The sequence below is a fragment of the Peromyscus californicus genome, unplaced genomic scaffold, assembly GCF_007827085.1.
Source record: "Peromyscus californicus insignis strain IS unplaced genomic scaffold, ASM782708v3 Scaffold_5__1_contigs__length_169319896, whole genome shotgun sequence".
Taxonomy (NCBI): domain Eukaryota; kingdom Metazoa; phylum Chordata; class Mammalia; order Rodentia; family Cricetidae; genus Peromyscus; species Peromyscus californicus.
This window is the reverse complement of record NW_026294573.1, coordinates 161,180,080-161,201,293: the sequence shown is the minus strand read 5'-3', so window position 1 is coordinate 161,201,293 and position 21,214 is coordinate 161,180,080. Positions and strand designations below refer to the sequence as shown.

The 21,214-nt window shown below is 43.6% G+C and overlaps 1 protein-coding gene across 1 annotated transcript in view; it reads right to left on the bottom strand.

Moving 5' to 3' along the window:
• Positions 1–16,611: 16,611 nt before the first annotated feature.
• Positions 16,612–21,214, bottom strand: part of Mrps28 (mitochondrial ribosomal protein S28) — a 134,439-nt gene continuing 129,836 nt past the window's right edge. The window contains exon 3 of the mRNA XM_052715267.1: positions 16,612–16,898. Within this exon, the coding sequence (XP_052571227.1) occupies positions 16,730–16,898 (169 nt within the window). The 3' untranslated portion in view covers positions 16,612–16,729. The remainder of the gene's footprint in view (positions 16,899–21,214) is intronic.

Below are 21,214 nucleotides of genomic sequence, written 5' to 3'. Positions count from 1 at the left end.
TCTGGAGTCAGGGGTTGCATTAGTTGCATTTGTGCCTGTGTATTGGTCCCCAAGCAGAGAGTGCAAAGTGGGAAGTTACATCCTCAGTCTTTCAAGGAAGCCCCTGAAAATCTGAGTTGTCCCTCTTAGTCCAAGCACTTATAGAACTTAGAGACTATGAGAGAAAGTGCCTCTACTGGGTTCTGCTAATTGAAGTGTTTTAGGCTTTTGTTATTATATACTTTATGTACTTCATATATACATTACACTCATTTTATATACATTATATAGATCATATACTTATCTTTTGTTATTTTTTATTGAAAGCCTCTAGAGAGTGAGAATAATGTCCAACAGTCTGGGCCAAACTGCCACATTCCCAGCCAGTCAGAAGAATATGGTGCACATCTTTAATCCCAGAACTCCAGAAACAGAGGCAGGTGGACCTCTGTGAGTTTGAGGCCAGCCTCAAATATTGAATTCTAGGCCAGCAAGGGCTACACAGTAAGGAAGGCCTCTTGTCAAAAAACAAACAATGTCCAGCGGTGGCAGGCTAGACTCCAGTCTCTCTCATCATTTTTCCCCTTATTTGTTATTTATTTACTGGGTGTTTGTGTACACCTGAGTGTGCACATCTAGGCACACGTGTGTGATGGCCAAAGGTCAACATCAAGTCTTTCTCAATCAGTCTCCAGCTTATTTTTAAGACAGGTCTCTCACTGATGCGGTAGTGCATTGACTCTATGCCGACTGGCCAATGAGCTTCTGAGATCCACCTGTCTCTACCCCGTCGGCACCAAGGTTACAGATGTGCACTATGGGCCCAGGTCTTAGTGGGTACTGGGGATGGAACTCAGTTTTTCACGCTTGAGTCACAAACACTTTACCCCCGAGCCACCTCCCCAATCTCATCTTTTAGTTTCTAATTAATAATCTTAGTTATTTTAAACTGGAAAATATCAGTTACGCACGGTTGAAGGTGAGAACCCTTGAATGCTTTCTTGTCTAATTTTTTTCAAAGGTGTGAATTTTGAAGCAGAAAATACAGGTTGGTTTTGTTGTTGTTGTTGTTGTTTTTTTTTAAGATAGGGTTTCTATGTAATAGCTCTGGCTGTCCTGGAACTTACTCTATAGGCCAGGCTGGCTTCGAACTCAGAGATTCACTTGTCTCTGCTTCCCAAGCGCTCGGGTTAAAGGTGTGTGCCACCACGCCCCGCTACACTTTGTTTTTTAAATTCGAACATAACACAAAGTTCTAGAAGGCACTATTGTCTTTCTGGGTTCTATAATACAAAGCTGAAGGCAAGCAAGTCGGACAGGACATTTTTAGAATACTAAAACATAGCAAATTCAAATAAAAAATGAGGAAAGTTGGAAAGAATTCTAACAAGTCATGTGAAACTTGACAGCCTGGGGACTGACTGGAGGAGCATTTGCTGGTCCCCTCTGCACACCCACTCACCCACGAGAGACTCCTGTGAACCAGACATCTCTACAGTCCACATTTTTGGAGACACAAAGGCAGGAAGCAGGATAGGCTGGAAAGGGAGCTGAGGGCAGCTAGGCTGCGTTTCCAGGCAGAGGCTACACACCGGACTGTGGACGACTGCAGAGCAGAGAGAGCCCAGTGATTGCAGGCAACCCAGAGAAGAGGATGCTGGAATGTTTATATCTCCAGATAATCTGACTCTCAAAGGACGCCAAATAGAAGGGTTTCTAGTGAATTAAATCAAACTCTGTCTCAGGAGACTTGAATCTAGGTAATTTTATAAACTGCTTCATTATCTATTAGAATTGGGATATAAACCCTACATAATCTATTTTAAATTACTAAGTAAAAGCAATTGGAAGGTATACTATACAAGGGATAAAATCCTCCTCTGGATACTTTACCATCATTTGACAGACACTGGCTTTAGGAGGAGAAAAGAATCTTTTTTTTTTTTTTTTTTTTTGGTTTTTTTTTTTTTTTTTTTTTTTTGGTTTTTCGAGACAGGGTTTCTCTGTGTAGCTTTGCGCCTTTCCTGGAACTCGCTTTGGAGACCAGGCTGGCCTCGAACTCACAGAGATCCGCCTGGCTCTGCCTCCCGAGTGCTGGGATTAAAGGCGTGCGCCACCACCGCCCGGCTTATTTATTTGTTTTTAATATAACCTTACATACATTGAAAGTATTCTGAGAGAGGTAACATTAAAAGTGAATACTTCTGTGTTGTTTAGACAAGAGATTCCAGAAGAGCACAAAGGTAATTCATCGTGAAGAACTGGCTGGGAAGTATCAGTGTTCCGAAGTCACCACAGTCATTAGTACTGAAGGAAGGTTTCCTTCCAGACAGGAAGCAATGCCCCTGTGAGCACTATCCCCTCAAGAGCCATGTACAAACCCAAACGCCAGAATTTGTGACCTTCTATCTAAAATCACTTGGAAGGCCACAAAAGCAAGGTGTACTGGGGCTCACCCTATGTGTAGTTTATGAAATCGCTCATTAGCTGAACTTGAGGTCAGAAAGAGGAAGAGGATCCAGCGTACAGCTTACATCAGTGTTGATACAACGCTGATCACTTAAATACTTTTTAATTGATGTTTTAACTGCAATTTGAAATGGATATCATACAGAGCAGATCCATGGGTCTATTCTGGAGTCCTAACAGGCAAAGGCAAATGAATGAACATTCCTAGAGCTTCCTCATGAAGGCGTTCTTTCAAGAGGGCTGCCTCATACTAGGAGGTTGAGTCTAGCTGGGCTGCTTTCCTACATTACTTTGCTTGTATTTCCCGAGATGGGTAGAGTACAGGATTTCCCACTAGGATGCAGTACAATCTGTAGGGACTGAACAGGAGAAACCCACATGGGATTAATAGCATTGATGCCCTTGAGGGGTGCTTGTTGTGAACACAGAGAAAACAAGCCATGATTTCTATGACAGTGCGTGCATAGGCATGGCTCTCACACCAGGGAGCAGAGATCATCCTTCTGTGAGTTCACACCAGATGAAGAGGAACCCATTGTGCATTTTTGTGTGGGACTCAACAGGGGCCAAATGCTTGGCTTCAACATAACCATCTTTTCAGCACCCACGAGGAAAAGCTGCCTGTCAACACTCAGGCAGACAGTATTTGTGAATGAAGGAAGGGAAGTACTCAGGGTAGGAAAGCAGTGGGCACTGACAATCTTCGAGACGTGCATGCCTTCAGGACTGAATGAATCCTCTGTCCTTCCTCCCTTGCGAAAACTCCCCCCTACCCCCGCTCCGCCCCAGACTCTGGCTGCACTGAACAGAGTGAACAGGAATCCCCTGACAACCTAGGAGAAAGGGATCTCGGCAAACACAAAACAATGGGTTGTCTCTTACATCACACAAGGTCACTTCTCTTTGCCCCTGATCTTAGGCCACCAACATGCTAGACGAGGAGAGAGGCCCAGCAACCAGCTTTTTGCTAGAACATCACCAGGAGATATAAGCCAGAGTCAGATGAATACTTGAAACCCCAATACAAGAAATCCATTCACATACCCTAATCTTTTAATTTCTGCCCAAAGCCTCTAAGAGAAAACGTGATCATTTACTCAGAAAGTATGTGGTGGAGAGACAAGGAGTTGAATTGGAGGAAACTTGAAATAAGAAGGGTCAGGGCAAGGTAACTCAGATTATTTTGACTACATCATTGACACCAATGTCCACCACCTACTGTGGGCATCAGAATGTGCACACTCTACCTTTCTCAGTTGCCAGAGACTCTTATAGCATATGGCCACTGAGTTCAGTTACACTCCACACACACTGGTGAGATTTCTTTATAATTTTCACATAGTGCTGACATGAAAAAAGACACAAAAGTGACTAAACCCGATTTTTGTGTGGAAGATGTGTGTGTATTATGTATATTTATGTGCATGCCTGCTGTGGGATGTTCTGTATGGCAAATGTGTTGCTGATTAGTCAATAAATAAAACACTGATTGGCCATTGGCTAGGCAGGAAGTGTAGACGGGACAAGGAGGAGAATAAAGCTGGGAAGTGGAAGGCTGAGAGAGAGAGACACTGCCAGCCGCCACAATGACAAACAGCATGTGAAGATGCTGGTAAGCCACGAGCCATGTGGCAAGGTATAGATTAATGGAAATGGATTAATTTAAGCTGTAAGAACAGTTAGCAAGAAGCCTGCCATGGCCATACAGTTTGTAAGCAATATAAGTCTCTGTGTTTACTTGGTCGGGTCTGAGAAGCTGTGGGACTGGCAGGTGAGAGAGATTTGTCCTGACTGTGGGCCAGGCAGGAAAACTCTAGCTACAAATGGCGCCCAACATGGGGCAAGAGTTTCCACCTAAAAACTGAGAAAAAAAGATTCTAAAACGGAGCTAAAAACAGTTCCTAATTGTCTCTCTCAAATGAGCGGCAGCTGCTGGTTTGAGCTACTGGTGGGTTCCTAGTGTGCGTGCTCGATCTGCAGTATGGAGGGAATGAGGCCTCTGCAAGTGGCACATTAAGCTGCACGGTAGATTTAGCCTTTGCAAGTACAAAACAAAAAAAGAGGTTTCTGGGCTACACGCTGCTTGGATAAAAGCATAGAGACCCACAATAGCTCCCAGAGCTGGTAAAAAAACGAACCACCACCATGTTGGGAAGCTGAGGTGGGCAGAGCCAGCAGCCACAGCTGCTACAGTTTAAAGCAATAGAGTCAAAATAAGACAGATTCAGATGTAATAGTTTACAATGTGTGTAAAATACACGTAGGCTTTAAAGAGACAAAAAAGGTGATATATAGAGTTATAGAAACAAATACATAGTTTTAAAAAATAAAGTCTTTAAAGAGACAGTAAAATTAATATATAAAATAAGCCACGTAAAGGTGAATATTACACAGAGAATCTGGATTGTGTTGTCTTTGGGATTCTTAACTGCAGAGAGATATTTGATTGTAAAGGAAGCTGAGTTAAACCAATATGTATATTTTAAAGATACCTTGACTTCAAAATTTGGATGTAAGGATGTGTTGCTTTGGAAAGGAGACTCTGCTTTTGTTCCCACAGGAAGCCAGAGGCTATGGATTTGTTCCAGATTAAGATACATCAGGTTTGACCTGTCAAGACCCCCTGAAAGGTCTCCGATGACACCATGGCCCAGATGATCCAACATCCAGAATGGTTTCAAGGCAACTGGCTCAGACGATACAGCCTCACGGACTACTCCATGATCCTAAAATTTTCTTTGTGTTCCCATAAGATACAGCGCCCCCCTCCAGCAGGAAGTAGTAAGAGAAGCTATGCCCAAATTCCCAAATTATATGTAATTTTACTTTGTTAAGGTTAAAACCTTCCTTTTGGAAAAAAAAAAGGGGGGGGGGGGAAGTGCTGTGGGATGTTCTGTATGGCAAATGTGTTGCTGATTAGTCAATAAATAAAACACTGAATGGCCATTGGCTAGGCGTGTAGAGAGACACTCTCTGAGAGAGAGAGACACTGCCAGCCGCCACGATGACAAACAGCATGTGAAGATGCCGGTAAGCCACAAGCCATGTGGCAAAGTATAGATTAATGGAAATGGATTAATTTAAGCTGTAAGAACAGTTAGCAAGAAGCCTGCCACGGCCATACAGTTTGTAAGCAATATAAGTCTCTGTGTTTACTTGGTCGGGTCTGAGAAGCTGTGGGACTGGCAGGTGAGAGAGATTTGTCCTGACTGTGGGCCAGGCAGGAAAACTCTAGCTACACATGTCTGTGTACATGAGTAAGAGTGTATGCATGACCCTGTTATGTATAGTTTTCACCTTCCACATTGTGTGACAACATCCCAGCTTAGGAGGTTCCAGGGATTCAAACTCGGGTCCTTTGGTATACTAAGTCAGCATGATACCCACTGAGCTCCAGCTCACATACTTCTTCTGTGAGACAGGTTACTTCCTTTGTTCCCTACTGCATATCTCAGGCTAGCTGGTCTGTAAGCATCTGTGGATTTTCCTGTTTCTACCTTCCATCTTAAAGTAGCATCACTGGAATTATGGATGCATACTGTAGTGCCCACCTTTATGTGGGTTCTAGGAATTTGAACTCAGGCATTCATGCTTGTGTGGCAAGTACTCTTTTTACTGAGCCATCTACCCTATGACAGAGACGTCTACAATTCATTGATAAAATTTACTTCCAGGCATGACATGGCTGATGCACTAAATGGACCCACAGCAGCTGCGATTATCTATCTGCACAAGACCTGCACAAGAGTAGGCCATCACCATTGTTTCGTGGATGAGGAAAGGGGCTCACAGGTCCCACCTTTAGGTAGTTAGGTAGTTAGGTAGTTAATGGTTGCTGGGGAGAGAGACCTTTTCTTCAGCGGTATAACCACTAATCAATTGCCCATGCTCTTGTAAATAACTCCTTTCCCATGCTTCTACAACCCTAATGAGACTCACACTATAACACTAATGGAACACACACACACACACACACACACTCACACAGAGAGGAAAAGAAAGACGGGATGATAAGAGCAAAGGGAGTAGAAGGGGTTAAAGAGGGTAATGGTAGGTGAATATGATCAAAATACATCATACATGTATGAGAATACCATAATGAAACTCACTATTATGCATAATTAACATGAGACTCTGAACCAAACAAAAAGGGTAAGGAAGTAATAGAAAGTGCACAGTTTAGAGTTTGATGCAGATCGCAATTTGAATGTTGCTGTTCACAAGCTGTACCATCTTATTCTTGGAAAAAAATCTCTCTGAGTATCACTCTGACCAGAGTTCCTGGAGGATTAAATAACACACTAAAAAACAGTGCTAAAAAGAAGAAAAGAACGTTTATAATAACTCCTTAGGAACCGTGTCTGCAGAGTGCTGCCTGGCTTCAAACAGAGGCCCTCTACCCCCAGAACTCCCATCTCTGTGCTGTCTGGATACTCAAGCTCTGGGAGTATGACAGACCTTACAAGTCGGCTGTTTTTGAGACACAGTCTTACTTAGTAGGCTGGGGGCCTCCCTCTTAGGATCGTCTCGCCTCAGTATCCCAGCAATCATGGTCATGACGCCTGTCTTAACGTTGGTTTTAAAAAAAAAAATCTTTCAAGTTAATTTCTAATTTGTTTTTCTTTTCTAAAACCCCTCCAACGCCAGATTTTCTAAAACTGGTTATCAGTGAAAATGAATAAAAAACATTTAACATCGAAAACACAAATGGTAGCTGTGGAAACAAGGGGTAAAGGGCTTTGAGAGAGGAAATAGATACCAAAGTTCAGCACAACTCTAGAGTTCTACAAAACTGACCTCAGACCCTCTCCCAAACTTCTAGAAAATAAGCCTCTAAATTAGAAACCAGAAAACACATCGCTATAAAGAACTGTGAAAATTAGTATCAGAGGAAAGAGATGTAATGTTTAAAGTGAACAGGAGAGCTGACGGGCGGTTAAGTCGTTTAGTGAATAGGCAAAAAAACTCCCTCAGGTAGACTGTGCTTGCTAGACCCGCGTGGAGACTACCAGAAGCAGCAGACAGGCTGACTGACGTCAGTGTAAGGAAAAGAGCTGATATCGAGGGAGGCTGGAGGTTACTAGGGAGAACTTCAAAGACTCCAGTGGTCTGGGCATCAGAGAGCTGCCAGCAGCTCTCCCCACCTTAATAATCCCCGGGAAATCACATCATTATGGAGTTGTTTTCCATAATGGTGGCCCTGAGTCATCAAGGAAGACTTGAGATCCTGTTTAGTATTCGCTGGTTTAAAAAGCAGGAAATGTTCTTGGGGCCAAGAGACTGAATAATGCGTTTTAGAGTTTTATAGGCAAGATTTGGTTGAGTGCACATTTTACATATTCCCTGGACACTGTGAGATCTCTAATTAATCAGAGGTTTGCAGTGGTTTTGGTCCATAAAATATTCTTCTAAATTTTTTCTTAAATGTTAATATGCCATAATAAGATGGTTAGTCAGGGCTATATCCCCAGGACTATTTTATACCAACGCTATCCTGCTCTGGGAAAAACATTTTATGTATGTAGCGTTCCTGGAGATGGGGTGAGGCTGGCGAGGAAGACGGGCAGCAGAGACAGCGGAAGGAACACTGTGGACTAGCTGTGGTACGGAGAGTCTGTGGTGTAAGGCAGAGGCAGGACCCTGTCGCGAGGCTGAAAGAATGTGAGGAAAGGACTCCCGCGCTTTTCTTCAATCAAATGGAAGGTCACGGGAGTTTGTCTCATAGGCATGTCACTTTTAGGCCTTAGGAAAGGGCCACTACACTTCATGAGGAAAATTATGGTAGTAGACTGGAAGTCAGCTTGACAGACAGGCCCCTGCACAGGAAGGAGAGAGCAAGCACCTGATTTTGTCTGGGCCTCACTTTGCCCAGCCCTGGCCTGCAGCTCTGGAGGGCATGGTGAAAGCAGAAGCTGGCTTCTGCGCTGGAGCCAGAGGAAGGAAGACATTCCAAGCACCTCCTAGTGCCCTACAGGGCCAAGCTGAACTGCAGGTGAGCTGTCTATAAGGACCTAGGGAAGTCCAGCACATTCCACAGCTTCCCCAGGAGCCATCCAGCACACCTGGTTTACACCCTTGCCCAATAACTTCCTGTCCCTCTGCAGTCTTAGAGAAAATTCCAGTTAGCTATGTTCAAGTGAACTCACCTCACATGAGGAAAGCTTTAACTCTGCATTTCCAGAGGTCTAACTTTCTAGTCAGGTTCCCGTCTGCTTTTTATGAAATAGTGTCTTTTCTGGTTTTTCTAGTTCTTGCCCCACACATATCAAGTGACATCTAAATCAGATTATGTGGAGGCTGATGATAATATCCACTTGGATGTTGTTTGGGACTTTTTCTGGTCCATTAATCTATTGTAAAATTTGGTAACACCTGCACCAGGGGGCGAGTGGGAAACAGAGGTCCTAACTAAGACTGAAATGACTAATGGAGCATAAAAATCCATTTTTAAACACAATTATAGGCATGAGATTACCAAACTGCCATCCATTTTGTAGTCCTCTTTTGGAAATCTACTGGAATACCGGGCATCTTGACATACACCAGAGTCTGGCAGTGGCATGACTCAACACCATTATTTCCAACCAATGGGGCTTGTAACATTTTCCCATAATCCTTGTGCTGGCCCCACTCCTTTCGGTATGGTTTTGGGAGCTGGGTCATTATCTTCTTCTGGCTTCTGTGGTATTTACTGCATTTAAAATGAAAGATTCTGCACTAAAATGCTGTCTGGGAAAAACACAGTATCCTGCTTTCTTTCATTCATGTGCACTAATTATTGCTATCATAGTCTCCTGTGCCTTTTCCCAAACCATAATGATTTGAGACTTCTAGAGTTTGGTAAAACAGGGGGACAGTGTTTTCTTAATTCTCGAGCAGGCAGTTTTGTGAAGGACATGGTAATAATCTCAGCCACGTTGGGTTTCTGATTATTTCATCTGTCCCCAGGATGATTTGGGGGTCCACACAAACTTTTCACCTGAAAACTAACATGTGATCTTCAAAATCGCACTTTCTGTCCCCCACAGGCAGAGAGGACAGGCTCCAGGGCTTTCGGTGAGGCACATTCCTTCATAATTTTTTTTTTAATCCCATCTCCTTGGGGTCAGAGCATCTCTAAGTCCTTTGTAATTAGTTTAAAAAGAAACATGGGGGAAAAGTTATAGTCTTTCCAAATAAACTACACATTTCCCTTGAGGATTTATACTAAATTGTATATTTATTTTAAGAAAGCCCAAATGATATGAATATAAGAAATGCAATACTGGCTCAACCCAATGGCCTAACCAGCCTATGGTTTCAAAGTTTCACAGTGCTCTATTAATGTGGGCTTTGAAATTATGGGATGTACTTCAGACTCCCTGCTTCCCTTTAATATTCAAGTCTGGATCTGCTGTTCACGGACTCATCTCCCTCTTTCCTAAACCCACTTGTATTGTTAGCCGCACATGGTGAACATGCTTCACCTTCCCCATCATGAGACTACAGTCACGGTGCCCCACAGGGGAACGAGGAATCGGGATGGACAATCCGATCACCAGGGCTGTCCTCTTGTTAACAGCTGTTCTCATCTGACCCCATTCTGCAACCTCTCCTCCCAAACCCCATCTAATCATGGCGCCCACTAAAAACTGGTTCTTGTGATGTACAGCAGGCCCAGATTTAAACACCCATGAACAGAATAGAAAATTATCTGCCTGACATAGACAGCTTCTATGGAGGTCAAGGTCCTCATGTCCTGGACTTTGTGGCTTTGTTCCTAGAATAATTTGCTGTCACCCATCAGAGTACAAGACAGAGGGAGATCCCATCAGTGATGAGGTTGCACAAGGCAGCAACTTTTATTTTGCTACCAGTCAGTGTCTGTCTGTCTGTCTGTTTCCATCCTTTCCTTTCTCTTTCCCCACTCTGAAGAATGTGCCATGTTGATGGGGTTTATGGGAAAAGAACAGAAGGTAACTTCCAGTGAAGAGCCATTGAGAAACTGAAGCTCTCATTCTAAACTTAGAGAATGAAACCTGCCAATTCAAAGTGGGGCTCGGGAAGGGAGCTTTCCCCGGTGAACTCTCCAGACAAGACACAGACATGGATGGAAGTGAAACTTTGTGACAGACACTGAATCAGAATGACATGATAAATGTTTTTAAATTGCTAAGTTTTAAAGATGTATGACTTAGAATTGATAATTAACACCAGAGAGTACTTCTATAGAAGAGACACAAGACGATTAGAATAGATGCTCCCGTTTGAAAAGGTTAACCACAGCAGCTCCTATCACCACTCACAGCAATGCTACAATTCCACCAGACTAGTGCTGGGGGTAATCCCTCTTAGCAACTTGTTGGATGCCTCTACCTAAAGTGGAAAGTGAGATCTATGAGGCTTTTTTGTGTTTGGAAGCATTTAAGTCTCCTTCAGTCTACACTGGAAGCATGGCCATCAACGTATGTCCTCAGAAGCTTAACGGGCTACTTTCTTGTTTTGAATCAACCACAAAAGGCACACCTACTATTCTTTTTGTGCTCAGCTTTTACTTATTTTCTTTCCTTTTTTTTTTTTTTTTTTTTTGGTGGGGGGCTGGTTTCGAGACAGAGTTTCTCTGTGTACCCTCGGCTGTTCTGGAACTTGCTCTGTAGATCAAGCTAGCCTTGAACTCATAGATATCTTCCTCCCTCTGCCTCCCAAGTCCTGGGATTAAAGGCGTGTGCCACCACTGCCCCACTAATCTTTTATTTCTTGAAGCTTAATGACCTCTAATTTGCCCTTATTCAGGCTTTAGTGCAGAGGTTCTCAACCTGTGCACCTCCTGGGGTCGCATATCAGATATATTGTATATCAGATAATTATGATTCCTAACAGTAGCTACAGTTATGAAGTAGCAGTGAAATAATTTTACAGTTGGGGGTCACCACAACATGAAGAACGTGAGGTTAAGAAACACTGCTTTGGTGGAACTTTGCCCAAAGATTTCTGGGAATTCTTCTGTCTATCCAAAAGAGTCTATGAGATAGCCAAACCTTAGTCCTTCCAGGAGTCTAAACAATAGATGCTATGGCTACATTCTAGATACTTTTAAATTACTTAAAATGCATTCATTTAATTTATGTGCCTGTGCGGGTCTCTCTATGTGAGTAGATGGTGCATGTGAACATGTGTGCGTGGGTAGACGTGCCTGTGAGCACTGACGGGACCAGAAGAGAGCAGTGCATGTCCCCCTCTGTCACATTCAGCCTGTTCCTCTGAGGCAGGGTCTCTCCCTGACCCTGGGCTTGTGCCCTCTCAGCTAAGCTGGAAGTTAGCAAGACCTGCCACTTCTACCTCCTTTGGAGCTGGGGTTACAGGTGTGTGCTGGATGTTCAGCTTCTTATGTGGATACAAGAATTCAATAGTTCCCCTGAGTTCCTCTATTTCTTGCGATTGCATTTTATTGTTAGTTTTCTGTTGCTGTGCTAGAACACCATGACCAAGGTAACATATCAAAGAAAGAGTTTACGTTTCAGGACGGAAAGGAGTCCATGGTGATGGAAGAGTCATGGCGACAAGCACCAGGCACAGGGAGCTGGAAGCTCATATCCTGAACCACCAGCACAGAGCAGAAAGAGCAAACTTGAAGGAGGTGACGATTTTTACTAGGAAACTTGCTCCAGTGAGGCTGGAAGACCAAAAGCTCCCCAAACAATGCCACCACCTGGGACCAAGTATTAAAAGGCTGAGAGCAAGGGGGACATTCCACATTCAAACCATGACACCTTTATTAGACAACTTACCCCTCAAATTCTGTCTCAAAACCTACTGCAGGATTTCTGTTAACTAGTTACCTTCTGTCCTTCAAGCTACCACAGGTGATAGACAGTTGGCCAAATGATTTGGTACTGCAGCACATGATTTTCCTTATCTACGTTCAGTTTTGGAGTTAATGCTAGTCCTGAGGATTAGTTTCTGTAGCAGTCCATTTGGCTCTTCCTGCTTCGGAAACCACCACCAAAATGTCAGAGGTTTACAATAGGCATTGAACCCTTGAGTCTGCAGACCTGGGGTGGTCCAGTTTTGGGCTGTGGGTTCACTGGCTCGACTCTAATCTGAGGGTTTGTGCAGAGCAAGGCCAAATTCCAAGTATATCTTAGGTCTGTCTACACCACAGCTACTAACTCCTATTAAAAACAGTAAGTGGCATGGCCTATCCAGTGTCAAGGGATGTATGATGGTTGATAATTATCTTTTTAGACAATATGCATTAGGAAATTTGATTGAAAAAAAAAGCCCAAAAAACAAAACTTGTTGAGGGTGAACAAAAGGATAAAATTCTAAGTTACCATTGAGAAATCTTCTTTTGCTTAAACTAGATCAGAATGTTTGCCCAAAATGATGATGGTTAATGTTGATATTCAGTGTGACTGGATTTGTAATCACTTTGGAGTGATTGACACTCTGGATGAATCTTCGGGGGCCTTTCCAATGAGGTTTACCTGAGGAGGTTAGATCCACCTCCTCCTGAATGTGAGCAGCAGTATCCCTTGATTGAAGACCCAGATGGAAAAGAAGGGATGAGGTGAGGCTGCCCGCAGCATCTTCCTCTGCTGCTGACTGTGCACGCACCACCACCAGCTGCCTCCCTCTCCTATCACAGCTACAGCTGCTCTCACTGCCATGCTCTCCCCACACAATACACTGGACCCTCACACGTGTGAGCCACTTCCTGAAGTTGATCAAGCATTTTGTCACAGCAACAAGAGAAATAGCTAATACATCTCTATAGCCAAGAAAACCCATTCACAGGTTCCAGGTGAACAGCAACTGGGGAAGGCGCATTGTTCAACTCAGTTCACCCAGGAAGCCAAGTTTAGACTCACAACTGACCTTTATTCTGAAACACCAAGAGACAGGAAAGATCCGAGAGTGGGCCTTTGGGGAAAGGCTCATAGAGTCTTGATGCAGGACCTGTATTATCTTTTTTCTGGACTCTACTCCACAAGAAAGAGGACTACTTAATCAATACTTGCCGGATTCCGTCCCGGAGCACAGTGAGATGTCTGTCTCAGTGCTCTGGGATCCATGCGTTTGCTTTTCCTTCCTGCACGTTCCATCCCTGCCACAGAGGTTTTCTCCTGTAGTGGTGAGCTGTTTCAGGTGCAGGAACGCAATGCAGGGGGACGACTGTAAGGACACACCTGACTTAATCACTGGAGAGTGAGAGTAGTGGGACCACAAATGGGACAATGAGGGGAAAGGGAGCGCCAACAGGTTGGAATTCCGAAGACTGCTGAAAAGTATTTCATTAAGGGAGCAGGAAGGACAGGCGTGGGAGACCTGAGATTTGTATTTGAGAGTTTAGAAGGATGTCTAAAGGGCATGCTCTTGGTGGCAGACTATTTCTGAAGATGGAGATAATGCCATCTAGGCACTCAGGAATCGTGTGTTTGCTCTGCCAACTACAGAATTAAAAGGCAGTGAAGAAGAGTCACTAGCAATCTTGAGGAGTCCCAGCCCAGCTGTCAATGATGTCAATGGAAGTTGTGGTCCCCTTTTGGGGTTCCTAGTCTCATTAACAGAAGTATTTAAGGAGAAAATGAACTCAAACGTAAGCTTGAGGACAATTTCTTAGAGTCCGAAAGGAAAATCCCAGGGCAGGCGAGCTGTAAGTCTCTCAGGGGAGAACAGAGCACAAAAGCCATGTTGTTGCTAAAGATATGGGGGAAGGGAGGTCAGCCACGTGGGGCAGGCAACCTGGAGCAGAGCTTCAGAAAAAGCAAGGAAGCCCAAAGCCTTAGTTAAGGAGTTTAAAAGCATACCTCAGCTCTGGCCAGCATCTGAAACAAAAGGACAGAGTTCCACCTTTGGGAGTTGGGCCTCAGGAAGGCAATCTGACCCAGCCACACCACAGGGACTACTAGTGGGACATCATCTTACTGTGAAACCCGCTGGGGTGGTCACCTAGTCATGTCCCAGGCCTGCCCCACTGGATTAGCCCTTAAGGGAGGAGATAAGGGCATGTCTACACCTAGAGGTAGAGTCCATTCTCTACAGTGGCCCCATCTCTCATCTCCATGTGAACTGTACAACACCTCTAGTAAGATGTGAAGTATTGTTGCCCTCCCTGTCACAGTGAGATGGCATTCCCACTTTTTTACAACCACCCGGGAAGGTGTGTGCTGTAGAATATTATTTTAAGGTGTGTTATTTTTATGTTGCGTTTGTTTAATTCTGTGAAGCTGTGTTACTGTGCCTGTGTAAAACACCTGATGGTCTAATAAAGAACTGAGTGGCCAATAGCAAGGCAGCAGAAAGGATGGGCAAGGCTGCCAGGGAGAGAGAATAAATAAAGGGAGAAATCTGGGAGAAGGAGATTGAGGAGCCAGAGAAAGAGGCAGACTCCAGGAGCCAGCCAGCCAGCTACACAGCAAGTCACGGAGTAAGAGTAAGATTCACAGAAGTAAGAGAACGGGAAAAGCCCAGAGGCAAAAGATAGATGGGATAAGTTAAGAAAAGCTGGCTAGAAACCAAAACCAGCTAAGGCCATGCATTTATAATTAAGAAAAAGCTTCTGTGTATGAATTTACTTGGGAGCTGGGTGGCAGGGGCCCCCCAGAAGAGCAAAAAACATACAACAGGTGTGAAGCTATGCAATTTCATCAACTAGGTCAGAAAAGGCTATGCCATTTTCTTGCACAAAGTCAGACATCATGGAGATAGTCTATTCCAATTTTACCTTGTTAGACTGTATGACATTCTGACTAACATGCCAATTCCAGATTATTCTACCTAGCTGGCTCCCCTGGTAAAACAACACTTGTCATTTAGGCCCATTAGACCAATCAGCTCGGCCCCTAGTGGGACTTCAGACAAGACATTTCTGCTTTCTTGTAGCACTGAATATAAAACTCAGGGCCTTCTACATGCAAGACAAGTGCTCTATAGTGACTTACATCCCTGGACTTTAGGACTTCATGATGCTACTATAACACAAAAAATTGCCAAAGAAAATGCATACACCTTCATTTTTTGAGACAGGGTCTCACTGTGTAGCTGTGGCTAGCCTGGAACTTGCTATGTAGACCAGGCTAGACTTGACTCACATCTATCCACCCGACTCCGCCTTCTGAATGCTGGGATTATAGACGTGTGCTAGCATGGTCCCCAATCCCCTCCCTGCCTTCTTCTTTTTTTTAAACTTACAGGGTAAAATATCTGTAGCTTCCAAGTTTCAATCTTTTACCTCATGAGCTTTGGACCCACTACCAACTGCCGCCAGGACATCTCCATTTAAATGTCCAACAAGTATTTCAACATGTTCCAAACTGAGTTCTGGACTGTCTTCTCAAGCCTCTTCCTCCCTAGCTCAGTTAAGGGAGGGTTTGGTTGCAAAAGGCAAGACTCTGATGCCACCCCCCAACTCCATTTCTCATAATCCATATTCACTGTGTAGGCAACCCTGTTGGCGCTGTCTTTAAACTATGCCCAGAATCCAACGTTCCTCTCCACCTGCCCCTACTGCTTTCCTTGGTCTCTTACCCGGATGATCCCTAGTTTCCTGACATGTCTCACTATGGTAACTCTTGCTAATTTTTAGACTACTCAGCCCATCTATCTACTCAAGGGATCTAGCCAGAGGAACAGGCAGGTAACACTCCCTCCAGCGAGTGTTGGTCACAGCAAGCCAAGCTGGAGGACATATGTGCTCTTCTTGCTTCTCTGCGACTGCCTCTCCTCTTCTTACACTCGGCCATGATGGCTTCTTCCTGGTTCTGAACCGGACAGGCCCAGGCCTGTCTCAGGGGTTTAACACTAACCACCACCTCTGCAGGGGTATGTTCTCCCAGAGACTCCTGCGGCTTCATTTTTGAGGGACTGTTCTTGTGCTGACCATACCTACATTTCAACCTATACTTGGAACCTTGTAGCCAATCTTTGCTTTGTTTTTCTCCCGAGCATGCACCACTAACACACTAACACATTTTTCTTATTTACTGTCCACTTTCCACACCAAGGCAAGCCATTTTGGATTACTTGTTGACTGTTGGTTAGAAACAACCCATCTGTCCAGACAGTATTCAAAGCACTGACTGAATTAGAGAATCTTAGGATTGCTTGTGTACCCCAATCCAACAAAAATGGGTGGAAAAAAAGGGGGTGCAGCCAAAAATAACGAACAGGGAAGAGCCATGATGAGTTTTCATTTATTACAACTTTATTCAATCACTTATTCACAGTTTTCTAATTGCATTCTTGACAGTTATCTGGGCTCAGAACAGAGCCTGTTTTGACTGAAGCAAGCGGAGTTCATTTACTTGTTGAGTTGTTCCTCTCTTGATTTGGAGTCTCTGCTCTCTTGGAGTCCTAAGAGAACTGCATCAGCCTCTAGTATAGTTGTATCTGTGGTTGCACCCAGGAACCTCGATGTTAGCTCAAGATCCAGGAGTCGCAGTCGGACCCTGGTGCCCCTCTGGTACTTCCTAAATAGTAAGAAAAATATTTCATTAATTCTGCAGGTCACACATGAACAGACTGAAAATGAAATACAAATTCTAATTTTCATTTTTATTGGCTCAAGCTTTGAAAGTTCACACTGGTAGGTGAGTAATAGCTTTATTTGATGATCAGGTATACCAGAATTTTCAACTTAAAATGACCTTTAAAGATTTTGCTTTCCTTATTTATTTAGTGTGTATATGAAAGTGTGCTGTATGGACATGTTCATGTGGATGTATTGATAAACCAGACTGCTTCCATCTTAGGCTTAGAAGCCATCTTATAGTAAAGAAAAACTAGATTCATCCCTGTTTATGATTAAATCTGTTTCTCAAAGATTGGGCTGTGCCCCATCTGTAACCTGAACTACAAGTGGTTCTACACCGCCTGTTTCAGGGAAGAGCAACCATGCCTTTGTTTCAAAAGGTTATAATGACCACCTGGTGTTATGACCACCTTGTTATGACCATCTTGCAACCGTTTCTTTGCTTCAGGAGGTTGTTATGACCACCTAGTTATGTTTATGTTCTACTTCTGTAAACCTACCTATTTGCCTGCCAAATCCCCCATTTGGAAACCCCCTGTTCCCGAATTATAAAACCCTTATCTCATCCAAGTCTAATACTCATCTCTTGAACCCTGCCTTTAGGGGGAGACAGCCCGTGTATAGGAATAAAAAAAAAAAGCTCACGTCAATTAATTACTTGCTTTAGTTAATTTGGGCATGATTTGAGTCAGTGGTCTTTCTCCTGAAACCTGTGGGATTAACAATATGTATGCATGTGTGCAGGTATACACACACGTATGTGTGCATTGCCTACAGAGGCCAAAGGTCAATGTCAGATGTCTTTCCTTGGTTATTCTCCACCTTACTTTCTGAGACCGGGTCCCTTATGGAACCTGAGGTGCACCAATAGGCTAGGCTGGCTGGTAAATGAGTTTCGGGGCTGCCACACTCATTTTCATGATGGCAGACACTTTACCAAGTCATCTTCCCAGCTCTCTACGTATTCATTTATGCTTTTTTGAGACAAGGCATCAGGTAGTCAAGGTTGGTCCTGATACTCTTACCATCACTTCCGAGTGCTCAGATTACAGGCCTGCACCACCCCACTCCGCTATTTAAATATTTTATACTATAATAAAAATGTACTCGATACTGAAATTCAAACATGTCAGTTCTTAAAACTATCATTTATTTTAAAGCCAAAGTATCAAGGAGGAAAAACTCAGATCCATATTTTTCTCCTAAAATGAAATGTTTCAAATAGGGCTGGAGAGATGGCTCAGAAGTTAAGAGCACTGGCTGTTCTTCCAGAGGTCCTGAGTTCAATTCCCAGCAACCACATGGTGGCTCACAACCATCTATAATGAGATCTGGCGCCCTCTTCTGGCCTGCAGACAGAACACTCACTGTATACATAATAAAGAAATCTTTAAAAAAAATGTTTCAAATAAAGCAAAATTTTACAAAAGCGACATGGATAAAATTCCAAGTGCAAAGTACTTGACATCTGGGACAGACTGTACCAGTACTAAAACATAAAAACAGTTGGGTGAACCTGAAAGACATCGTGTGACAATGAATAAGCCAGGCAGAAGGCACTGCAGAGTCTCATTACACGCAGACCAGAAAAGGCTGAACTCATAGAAGGAGAATGGGGGTGGCCAGAGGTTAGGTGCCTGTGGGGTTCGGGGAGCTGTCAGTCAGAGGACAAGCTGCAGCCACACAGCAGGGGTAAGTTCAGAAGAGCACAGCGACCACACCAGTGATGCTTCATGTGCATGAGAACAGCGGAGAGCAGAGCACAGCGACCACACCAGTGATGCTTCGTGTGCATGAGAACAGCGGAGAGCAGAGCACAGCGACCACACCAGTGATGCTTCATGTGCATGAGAACAGCGGAGAGCAGAGCACAGCGACCACACCAGTGATGCTTCGTGTGCATGAGAACAGCGGAGAGCAGAGCACAGCGACCACACCAGTGATGCTTCATGTGCATGAGAACAGCGGAGAGCAGAGCACAGCGACCACACCAGTGATGCTTCATGTGCATGAGAACAGCGGAGAGCAGAGCACAGCGACCACACCAGTGATGCTTCGTGCATGAGAACAGCGGAGAGCAGGCTTGGAGTGTTAACACCACAGGATGAGTAAGTCTATGAGCATACATGAATGAGCCCGATTTAGCCACTCCACATGAAATTACTCCAAGCATCACACTATAAAGTGTAACAGCACATGCCTTCACATCAGTACTCAGGAGTACTGAGAGTTCAAAACCAGCATGGACTGCATTTGTGAGTTCCAGATCCGCTTAGGCTAAAGAATGAGACCCTTACTCAAAAAACAAACAACTAACAAGAACAAAACACTAATCAACCAAAAAACAATCATTTAATTTTTGTCAATGAAAAACATTAGTGAACTGAGAAAAAAAGGTGAAACCAGGTATCATATACAATAACGAATTGGTCAAGACAATATTGACAACACAATACAATACAATATTGAGCTATTGTATTTCATATGTCATCATATGAAAACCAGTAGTCATCTGCCTTTTTTCCTCGACTACTATTTTTTTCTTTTTTTATTGGTGGTACGTTAGGTTCCAGAAAACAATTTTTTAATATTTATTTTTATTATTTTTGATTTGTGTGTATGTGTGTGTGGGTGTGTACCCATGTGTGCAGGTGCTCCCCTGGAGCTGGACTTACAGGCAGTTGTGAGCTGCCCAGTGTGGGTGCTGGGAGTCAGACCCAGGTCATCTGCAAGAGCAGCACACACTCTGACAGCTGAGCCATCTCTCCAGCTCTGGAAACCAGGAATCTTTAGAGACACTCCAGTACCATAAGTTATTGGTTTATTTACTTATTTATGGAGTTCTGGGAATCAAACGCAGGGCCTCATGCGTGCTAGGCAAGTGCTCACTACTAGCACCTTCCATATCGTGTTTATTATTGAATTTTTAAATTAAAATTGTTTTACATAAACAGAAAATTTAAAGTGTTTTCTGAACATTCACTGGGAAATAATTTTGGTAAACCATATGACTACTCTCCCTAGTTTCTGCTCACAGTCTGAAGGTTTATGAATGGCCGCTAAGTAAACAATATACCCACTCTCCCTGTTGCCTGATTATATTCTGAAAAGTTATGAATGGCCGCCAAGTAAACACTTGGGCTCTTTAGCTTTTCTGAAGTTAATTTTTTTCTTTCAGATAACAGAAGTGAATGGTTTTGATAAAACTTAAAAACAATGAAGTCAGTCATGTTTTCTAGCCCCTCCTCGTGCGTGAAATGTAAGATTATAGTCTGTTTTTGTTTAAAAAAATTAATTGGGTATCAAGACTATTAAGGCACAGCTTTAACAACTCAGCAAACAGCAGTTACAACACATGCTGCTTATGAGGCAATCATTGGGAATTAAGGTTAGCTCAGAGCACGGTAGAATACTTCATGTCTACAAGGAGCTGCAACTTGTGTTCTGGTAAATCCATTGGTTCTGCACTGTTGGTTATGGCTCTAGTTGGTGGCGTGAACCTGCAAGAGCCGGGCCTTAAAATGAGGCAGACTGCAGTCTCATGCAAAAGCCAACTTTATTCAGAGCACCAGACAATTTATACTCTGAGGGTTAAGAAGAATTGCCAAGAGTAAGGTGTTCAATCACAAGGATAAGCCACGTGTGGCACAAACAGCTTTTTCCATAGAGACATATGAATAACAACAGCTAAAGTCAACTCAGTCCTATCTGCTACACCTGGGAGGAGCATGAAAACACATTCCAAGAACAATTCTGTGTTTTTGCAGGAACTGAGGTCCCAAGACTCTTGGCTTGTTTTCTTGGAGTTTTCTTACAAGCACTCAGAATTCCCCTGCATTGCTCCATTCTTGGACTGTGTCCCGACACATTGTCAGTGATCTGTTCAGTCAGCTTTTGTTCAAATGACCCCTCTTTGCCTTTTTTCCATAATATCCAACTAGTTACTAGATTTTTTTAACACGCACTTCTTTGGCTTAGCCCCTCAGGTGTCACCGTGTCTAGACATGAGGGCTGCCATGATCCTCCGGGAGCTCCGGTCTCAGGGTGCACTCTACACCTTTTGGTTCCTTAGCACTGCTTGGCCTTTTTTCTAACTCATATTGATTCTTTAGTATCCAGGTGGAACATACCAAATGTAGCTCCTTCTCATTTTCCTCTCAGAACAGAGTCCATTGTTAGAATTCTCATAAAAGAGAGGGCTTTGCAGTCACAGACATGGGTGCAGATCTGAGTTCTACTGAGTAAGAGCTTGGG